The 9,328-nt window shown below is 38.7% G+C and overlaps 1 protein-coding gene across 3 annotated transcripts; it reads left to right on the plus strand.

The window, feature by feature from the left end:
* Positions 1-15: 15 nt before the first annotated feature.
* On the plus strand, positions 16-6,805 carry elovl8a (ELOVL fatty acid elongase 8a). 3 transcript variants are annotated; one of them, XM_007552623.2, is made up of 8 exons: positions 16-135; positions 2,412-2,478; positions 2,574-2,761; positions 2,916-2,996; positions 3,758-3,814; positions 4,308-4,422; positions 5,121-5,248; positions 6,132-6,805. In XM_007552623.2, exons 1-8 carry the CDS (start codon positions 130-132, stop codon positions 6,300-6,302), a joined length of 813 nt encoding a protein of 270 aa, XP_007552685.1. In that variant the 5' UTR covers positions 16-129; the 3' UTR covers positions 6,303-6,805. The 3 variants fall into 3 exon arrangements, with proteins under 3 accessions (XP_007552685.1, XP_016527267.1, XP_016527268.1); XM_016671781.1 differs by having other exon boundaries at positions 16-2,478; XM_016671782.1 differs by lacking the exon at positions 5,121-5,248 and having other exon boundaries at positions 16-2,478.
* The last annotated feature ends 2,523 nt before the right edge of the window (positions 6,806-9,328 follow it).

Consider the following 9,328-nt stretch of genomic DNA (forward strand, 5'->3'; position numbering starts at 1 on the left):
ACACACACACACACACACACACACACACACTTATACACACAGCAGAGACGGGTCGATTACCTCAGAGCAGCTTAAGTCTTGGCTGAGATGCTACACTGGGCAGAAAACACACTCTGCTAGACCATCGAAATGACGGTAAAGTAACAATTTGATCATTTTTTGCACAGATCGTGCTCCAACACCAGCCAGCTGCTTTAATGGACGGTTATGTTTTTTTTATATATATATTGCTGAGTGCTTTGCTTAATAAGCCGTTGACATAGAACTGGCAGGAGCTGCTTGCAGGAGTCCATCCCCATCAGTGCGTTAGGAGTCCATGCTTTATCTGGCGCAGGGCGGGTCGCAACTTCAGCTACTTTTACTGCCTCTGAATGAGGGGGAGGGGCTGACTGCTCACCTTTTCTGTATCAATATGTATAACAGTGTATCTATTTATAATATTCTAAATAAAGCTGAAGTCAGCTTGAGGGATTCTCATCCTGAGAGGGATTTTTTTTTTTTTTTACCATAAATCCCTGGGAGGCTGCAGGTGAGGCTTAACCGCTTAGCTTTCTCTAAACAGCATGTTCTGCAAGGCGGCACAGTTCATACTGCTGCAAGTCACTTTCAGCTGTGGTGAACAGAAAAACACACCATATTCTCCACTACTACTTTATAAGGCTATTGGACTGACATGGTGAGACACAGTTGAAGCCAAATATATAAATGCGTTGTATATTTAAAAAAAATAAAATGAAAAAGAAGAGGACATGAGTCAAAAAAACAACAAAAGGAGCTGGATTGCAATTTTCACCCATACCTAAAGGGGAGTTTAGAGAGATCAGTTAACATAACGGTCATGTTTTTTGGGGAAGCAGCTGGAGTAGCGAGCATCCACAGGGAGAACCATGATGAACCATGATGATACTCCTTGGTGCAGCCTGTAAACCTGACTCTGTTACACCAGTTCTGTCAGGAGAAAGAGCCACAATTCCAGAAACACTTAGGTGAGAAATTGGTGGAAAGAACTAAAACTATTTAACTTGAACAAAAGCAGAAACCAAATAGTACAGAATTCAAAAAGCTGTAAAGAAATCATAATTATTTTTCAGTTTATTCTAGGATTTAGATGGTAATGTTTTTAGGTAAGCCGAAATGACTCAAAACCTGTGATGATTAGTCAGATTTAATGCCAGAAATTTGATTTATTTTTTTATTTGAATTTTTTTTAATAAAGTCTATGTAATTATCTGGGTTCAACTGTACATTCTCATTTCATTAAGCAAAACACCTACTTCTCTGGAGATGAGTTTATTGTCAAAGGTTGCTAAATCATACACGGAAGAAAAAGGCAGAAAAAGAAAGAAAGGTCTTTAATTTGTCATGAATTATGCGTCTGAAATTCAGTTATTCATATAATAATAGCATAGAGTCCTGAAAAGCAAAACAACTCAAAAAGAGGGAAAAAATACAACAAATGAAAGTACAGAACACTGAAAAAAAATAATAATTTGAAGAACTATATGAATTTGAGTTTGCTTTCAGACACTAGATGGCAGCACTGTTATACCGCACCCGCATCTGAAGGTTCATTGCCCTGTCTTCAACAGGAGGCAGTCGTTCATAAAGAGGATTATTAGTTATTATCCATCATCAGGAGATTAGCCAACATAATCCTCATCCTAAAAATCCAGCTCATCACTAGGTGGCTTAATCAAATTTGCAGTGGGAGGTTTCTTTCTTTGATAAAGCCGTTGATCGGGGTTCGATGTGTGAACACCCTGGGGTTTACGTCTCTGTCGTCAAAGATAAAGCCTTAAGTTTGAAGAGATCGCAGGTCCTGCTGAGCGTGGGAGGTAAATGGAATGCGTTGATCCAAAACTAACTTGATTCTAGAGCGTCAGTAGAAACGTCTGAGATGTACACGCACGGTAATCACAACATACCTGTGGACAGGCGCAGAAGTCTCATTGGCAGTTACAGAAATCACTTGCAGCGATTCCCTTAAAAGGTTCAGCAACAAACTATTAAGTTGCAGTCTGTGGGGATGCTGTGTTCAGGGTTTTCCACCGCTCAAAGCATTTTGGGCGAAAAAGTTTTGGGTTCTTCTTAGCAGTGTACCTTCTTTACATAACCAAAAGGTAAGATTTGCGGACCTACGGCAGTCCTGTGATCGGATCGTCCCACCTAAACTCTGGATCTGTGCGGCCCCAGAGGTCACCATTTATCAAAGAGTCCTTACAAATTCACTCTGTAATGGAACCGGTAACTTCTAGGATGTGGATTGTTATTTTGTTTCCATATCCGCCATTGAGAAATTTATATTATGAGCTGTTTCTCGAGTTTTGCCTTCTTCAGGTCAAGCTCTTTAAACTAGGTATGGCAATTAAGAAAAGAAAAAAAACTGCATTATGCTCATGTGTCCATCTCAGGGTAGCAATGTTGTCACCAAGTGGCAGAAACTCCAATTATTCTACCAAGGCATTCTGGAAAATGGAGGTAAGATTTTATTTTTCAGCTCATTACCGTACAGAGCCTTGCATAGTTTGGCAGTATTTTGTGCTGTAACTTTCCTCTCATATTTCACTGAACAGACAAAAGGACAGACAATTGGCTGCTGGTCTACTCCCCCGTTCCAATTACCTGTATATTCCTGTGCTACCTGATCACGATATGGGCGGGGCCAAAGCTGATGGCGAACAGGCGGCCCGTCAACCTCAAACCCGTCCTGGTGGTTTACAATTTTGCCATGGTCTGCCTGTCTGCCTACATGTTCTACGAGGTAAACTCTGGACACAAACAACGGAACTCAGAGTAACTTCAGATATTTTGAGAATTAATGTTAAAAGAACCGACAGGAAGTCGTTGACGTCTAAAGTTAAGGTAGCACCACCAGAACCCAATTATTTCAATGCAATGTTTTTCCACATTTCTAGTTCACAGCATCATCTTGGTTGGCCGGTTACAGTTTGTTGTGCCAGCCGGTCGACTACAGCAACAATCCATTGGCTCTACGGGTAAATTAAAAATATATATATATATTATTTGTAGTTTAATAATTTAGGATCGTGTTTCTTCTTTCCTTCCTTCACTGTGTCTTTTCTTTTAGCCTTGCTTCACTGAGTCTTAAGTTTTCATTCTGTTCGGTTTCCTTTGTGTTATTATTTGCCGCTCCACAGTCGGCCTGTTTGTTCTCTTCCACAGTTGTGCCTAATCCCTTGATTAATTCGCCTACATTCACTGTCATTCTCCACTCTTCCCTCAGTATATAAGCTCACTGGTTTCCATTGTTCTTCAGTCGTTCATCTTCTCAGTGCTGGTCTGTTTAACATTCCTCTATATGCTGCTGTCAGTCCGTCCTGTTTCATTTTGCCCTCCTGGTTCGCTTTTGGATTTATTTATTTTTTCATGATCTTTTGAACTTTGGACTTTCTGCGTTATTAAACAGTCTCATTTTTGAGTATCATGCAAAATGAACTCTTGTATTTTAGACTTCAAAACAAAGGAAAGGACTGAACTGAGTCTGACAGTCTGGAATTTTCTTTTTTGCAAAAGTTGGAATTTGCCAGCCATGGCAATAGCTGGGAGCAAAAAATAAATATATTTTTTATATGTCCTGATATACAGTGTTAGCCTCTATAATTAAAAGTGTCATTTTGTGATCAATAAAATATTTTTGAATTTGAATTATTATTTTTTTCTTTTCTTTAATTTATCGGATTGAACAGCTTTATACCTGAAATGAAAGTGTTGATGTCTCATATTGTGTTTTGGACAGATGGCCAGAGTTTGCTGGTGGTTTTACTTCTCTAAAGTCATAGAGCTCAGTGACACTGTGAGTACACACACACACACACACACACACACACACACACACACACACACACACACACACACACACACACCGGAGCTGCACTCAGTTAGATAACTGTAACATAAGTTAATGCTTCTTCTGGACATTTTAACAAGTTTTAATTTGGTGTCAATGCGTATTGTTTTGACAAGGTCAAGCTAAAGAAAGACTGCCCTCCACTGGTCAAAGCATAAAAGCGCATCAGATCTGAACCTGCAGCATTTGCCTTTATGTAGTTCAGTCAGATTCTTTAATTGGTTATTTCAGAATCAGTGCAATAAAAAGAAAATGTTTCTTTTTAGGATAAAAAAACATCTATAAAAGTAAGTTAAGAGACACTTGTGTGACTTACTACAAAATTATGCCACATTAAAATATGCATCAGGTGTCTATTTAGAAATATAACAAGGAGTATACTACAGTATGACCTTAAATGTTCTGTTCTTGCTTCATTTAGTGTGTTTGTGTTTTGCAGATATTTTTCATTCTGCGGAAGAAGAACAGCCAGCTGACGTTCCTCCACGTCTATCATCATGCGACCATGATCTTTAACTGGTGGACCGGGGTTAAATACGTAGCCGGGGGTCAGTGTGAGTACGTCTCACTTTGTGTCAGCAGAATCCACAAGGACTGAACCGTGAATAAGACGATGATAAACAAACAGAGGTGGGCAGAGCACCCACAAACTGTAGTCAAGTAAGAGTAGCACTACTTCAGCTTATTGTTACTCAAGGTAAAGTAAAAAGTAGCCGTCCAAGAAATTACTCAACTAAGAGTAAAACAAAAGTATTTGGTAAAAAGTCAACTCAAGTAATGAGTAACTGATCAAATTATCAATCATTTAATGTTTTAAAGTTACATCGTCAGAAGGACCAGAGTATAAAGTTAAGTGGAAATTTTGGTGTTTTAACGACCAAAATGACAATATTTCATACAAGTAACAAAAAAATAACAAAATCAGACAATATATCTATTTTTTTCCAAATCAATTTCTTTCAATATGAAACTTAAACAAAAGCTGCAGGTGTGTGTCTGTGCCTGGTGGGGATTTTTGTTGGTTCAAACCTGTTTGTTCTTCATTCAGTGGGGAGAGAATCCAGAACTTTTATTCAAGTCAGAGTAGTGATACTTCATGAGAAAATTACTTAAGTAAAAGTAAAAAGTGCAGCATAGTAAAAATACTACTAAAGGTTCTTTTTCCCCCCCAAAAAGTTACCCAAGTAAATGCATTTGAATAAATGTTAAATAGTTACTCTGTAAATAACCCATCTTGTGTATTTGTCTGTAGCTTTTCTGATTGGTCTGATCAACTCCCTGGTCCACATAGTCATGTATTTGTACTACGGGCTCGCCGCCTTAGGGCCTCACATGAATAAGTACCTGTGGTGGAAACAATACCTCACTTCTCTGCAGCTGGTAAGAACGGACACTAGTGTCAGAGATAAAATGAAGCTAAGACACATCATCGATACAAGTCTTTGAATAAGTGTGTTTTTCACCTGTACTATTTTTTTAATCTGATGTTTGCTTATAAAATAGCATAAAATATGTGCTGGTGTTCTCCACCAGCACATATTCCTCTGCTAGAGGAAATGTTGATCATAGTGGGTTAGGATGTGTGAAATGATCATTAGTTATAGTTCCCTGGTGTCACTTTTGCAGGAAACTGTAGAGAATTGTGTTGACCCAGATATCAAGATTTTCATTTTATTTGAAAATGATATTACCTAAATTAACATGTAGCGTTCCTCCTCTCTCAAGATTCTATTTACTTTTCTACAAACTACAAACTCTTTTTACCATATGTAGATGACCCATTACTAATAAAAACCTCCCAGTGCCTAACTTTTAAAAATGCTGAACTTTTCCTTAAATTTGGAGGCTTATATAATCAGAACACAAGAAATAAGACAATCAATCTTGATGCTTTGAACAAGATTCATTTGTAAGAACACATCAAATTATTTAAAGTGTTCTACTATTGTAGTCGGAAAACAAAGAACTTTTAAAGACATAATAAAAAAAATTAATAGAAAACAAAGAAACTTTAATAGATGAGAAGCAAAACAAGTTTTTTTAATCAACTTATTTTTCCTAATAACCGAACCATTTGATTAGAAGGTCAAAACTTTTGCTCAGTTCTTCCTTATTATTAAGGTAAATGTGCTTCTCTGCTCCGTACAGATGAACTTTTTGCTTATGACATCTCCCCTACGGTTAATATAAATATGTTTTGTGTTGCTGATGTCTCCTGAGTCCACATTTTAGTCATTTGCCATCTTCTTGTCTCTCTGATCAGCTGCAGTTTTTCGTCGTCACCATGCACACCGCCTACAATCTGCATGCCGACTGCGACTTCCCCGACTCCATGAACGCTGTCGTGTTGGCCTATTCTCTCAGCCTCATTGTTCTCTTCAGTAACTTTTACTACCAAAGCTACCTCACAAAGAAGACCAAAAGCAAAGAATAATCAAGTCAAAGAGAAAAGAAACCGTTTTAAACCAAGAGGACGTGCCAGAAGAGCCAACGGTCGGCTATGGCCGAAGCTTGACACGACACAGACTGGCACAGAGTTCTGTACGGTACCACCCTGATGCTATATTTTGAATATGGTAATCACTGGCCAATCATTGGAAGTGGCTTACTAGCAAAAGTTGAAGTCTCACCTTTGATCTTTGGAAAAATAGCCCAAAAAATCCTTTGTTGGACACAGAGCTAATATTTTCAGGTCATGTACCTTGAATGACATCTAGTGTTTGATGTGTTTAAACATATGGTCTATGTTTAAGTGAAACTACTCAGTAGTATTCCTGACTTTTTTATTAGCCCCCGTTGTTTAAACTGGCCTATGTACTTGATTGTGATTGTGTGTTAAATATTGATGCCAAGTCGCATTGAGGATAAATATTTTATTTTGAAAAAATGCTAAATATAATAGTTTTAAAATTCCTATTAAACTAACTTATTCTCAGATAGAGGAACAAGATTTGAGTCACTTTCTCTCAAAACACTTGCTGTAGTTATCCCAGTTCAACCAATAGATTCTCTTGGAACCAGTGCTACTGACACCAAGTTTGGTTCCTTTTAGGGCTGAAAGGGTTTTAAACAAAAGGTGATTTGGATGCAGCAAAGTCGGCTTCACAATCAAACTCTCTGTATAGACGTTTTTCTATTGGTTTATTGGTTCTAAAAAGACAAATACTTTATGCTGCACTTTACACTTTCCACTGTAAGAGAATTTTGTTGGTAATAATTTTATCCTGATTAAAAATAAAAAGTCTCCATCTGTATCCGCCTGCTGGACAGGCCAAATTTGTGGGATCGCACAAAATCACTCCAAGGGCCACAAATGGCCCTCGGGCCACACTTTGGACACCCGTGATCTAGAGTTTCTTCAAGTTTCTGAAAAACAGCATAATAGTGTACTTAGTAATTGATATTTAAACTAATGTTCTTCAGGTTTGTCACTTGACTACAGTGTTTCTCCATTTTTGGTTGGCTAACTTCAGCACCTTCAGTACAGAATATACTTTATAACATTCACCGATGTTGAGTTTGGTATTCGACCTGTGGAGGAGAAAACTTGTGACCACACTCCAGATGTACTAAAATCACTCAAAACAATGGCCTGTGCACCTCCTATTAATTAACTGTTTTAACTTTCTGTAAATGTAAGTTTTATTTGTTGAAATGCATTTGCTTGTTTTTTGTTTGTTTTGTCAAAACTCTGTTCTAAGTAGTAGATGGCGATTTTAAATGTTCAAATGTTAAGCAAAAAAGGATTAGCTTCTTTCTGAAAAAAGATCAAATGTTCCTGATTATTCTAAAATGCTGATATCCAGTGAAAATTACACCAGTGTAAAAAAAATAAAAAATAAAAAAAAAATTGAGAGAGAATGTTATCATGCGAGTATTTTTGGCAAATTGTGTACCTCCAAAGCTTCACATCACAGTTTGGCAACTTCTAAAATAACTCACTTGTGTGGCATTAAAAACCATATTTTGCTGCTGGCAAGTACTTAATCTATCCTCCATCTTAACACAAGTGTGCTACCAGCAACACACACACACACGCATACATACATACAGCTGGCTGCCAGACGCCCATTCAGAGCTTGATGTCCCTCAGCTTCACTGCAGGCACGGCTCCAGGTTCATTACTGCTGAGTGCTGTTCTGCTCAGGCATAACCGACTCTCTGGCTCGCCGTCACTTTGATCAACTTATAATTTTGCTTCCGGATGACGGGCTTCATCTTGACTTCTTAGCAAGTTATAAAGCTTTTCACACAATGCCAAGCTAGCGAGAGGCGTCACCCAGACGTTAATGCTTTTTTTTTTACTCGCACGTGACACGCTTGAGTAAGTTTTGAGCGGCGCGCGCGGTGATTAAAATGGTTTGAGTGTCGCCGCCGATAAAGTCACGGAAAGATTTAGAAGTCGAGCAACTGCTGGGTGATGAAGGTGCTTAAGTTTTTTTATTTTTTTTTTTTTTTATAGCTGAATCTTGTTTGGGAATGACTTTGTGTCGGTCTCCTTGGAAACTGTGCCAGACGGTGTTTGGGCTGCGGTCAGCTCGAGGCTCACTGTAATTAATAATCAGGTTAGAGTGAGAGGATATTGAAGTGCTTTTGCTAACCTCGCAGCCGGTGAGATGGACAGAGATACACACACTCTCTCTCTCACACGCGCGCACACATACGCTGGCAAACAGAGACATAATTGTTGATAGTGAGAGAGCTTTGGGACAAAGAGGCTGATAAGTGTGCTTGAAGGTGAGCTATGGGGTTGTTTCAAACAATGAAGGTTAACAAGAGGCTGCAGCAATCTCAGCGTGATGGGAACACTCTCTCATCCACGGGAAAACCGAGCTTTAATCAGCAAACCAGCCTGTAAGTGTAATTAACAACCAAGAAGCTCTAACAACTCCACTTTTCGACGAGGTATTCTGCCTATTTAAAACCTCGAGGAGGAATCTTATCCTGTAAAGATCACCAATCAGTCATTTTGTCGTGAACGTTTGTCTCGGTGCTCCACAAGAGAAACCCCATCTGCTGGTGACACCAGCCCTATTTCCAGACAATGGGATGAACCCAGCACCACCTGTATCTGTGTTATCGCTGCTTCATGGGGGATGTGCCATTTATCCTGACAGCCAGACAGGTTGATTTATGGCTTTTATTATTTGTTGTGGGACAAACGATCATACGCATAAAGGCGATTGTTTCCAAAGGACACTGGCCCAAGGGGGTGTTCTGTGATTTGTGATTTGATTTGAATGGACGTGACGCTGTAACTGTGGCGTACTTGAGCAAAATGGCAGAAATAGTTACTCTGTTTCCCATTCTTCAGAAGCTTCTTTCGAGAAGTACCTTTTGTTTAATGCTACATTTACGACTAAAAGAAAGGTTAGGTTAAACACTTTGGTTTTGTTTTTAAGATAAAAAACACATAGTTCGATTTTGTTGAACAATCAAGCACACAACCTCTCTGTTCAT

Source organism: Poecilia formosa, unplaced genomic scaffold, assembly GCF_000485575.1.
Source record: "Poecilia formosa unplaced genomic scaffold, Poecilia_formosa-5.1.2 Scaffold51, whole genome shotgun sequence".
Lineage (NCBI taxonomy): Eukaryota > Metazoa > Chordata > Actinopteri > Cyprinodontiformes > Poeciliidae > Poecilia > Poecilia formosa.

Bases quoted from the DNA above. Each gene is read 5' to 3' on its own strand.
- elovl8a (XM_016671781.1), top strand. From the start codon at position 2,391: ATGCTCATGTGTCCATCTCAGGGTAGCAATGTTGTCACCAAGTGGCAG. The intron at 2,762-2,915 runs GTAAACTCTGGA...CCACATTTCTAG, and splicing joins CTGCCTACATGTTCTACGAG to TTCACAGCATCATCTTGGTT. The intron at 5,249-6,131 runs GTAAGAACGGAC...CTCTCTGATCAG, and splicing joins ACCTCACTTCTCTGCAGCTG to CTGCAGTTTTTCGTCGTCAC.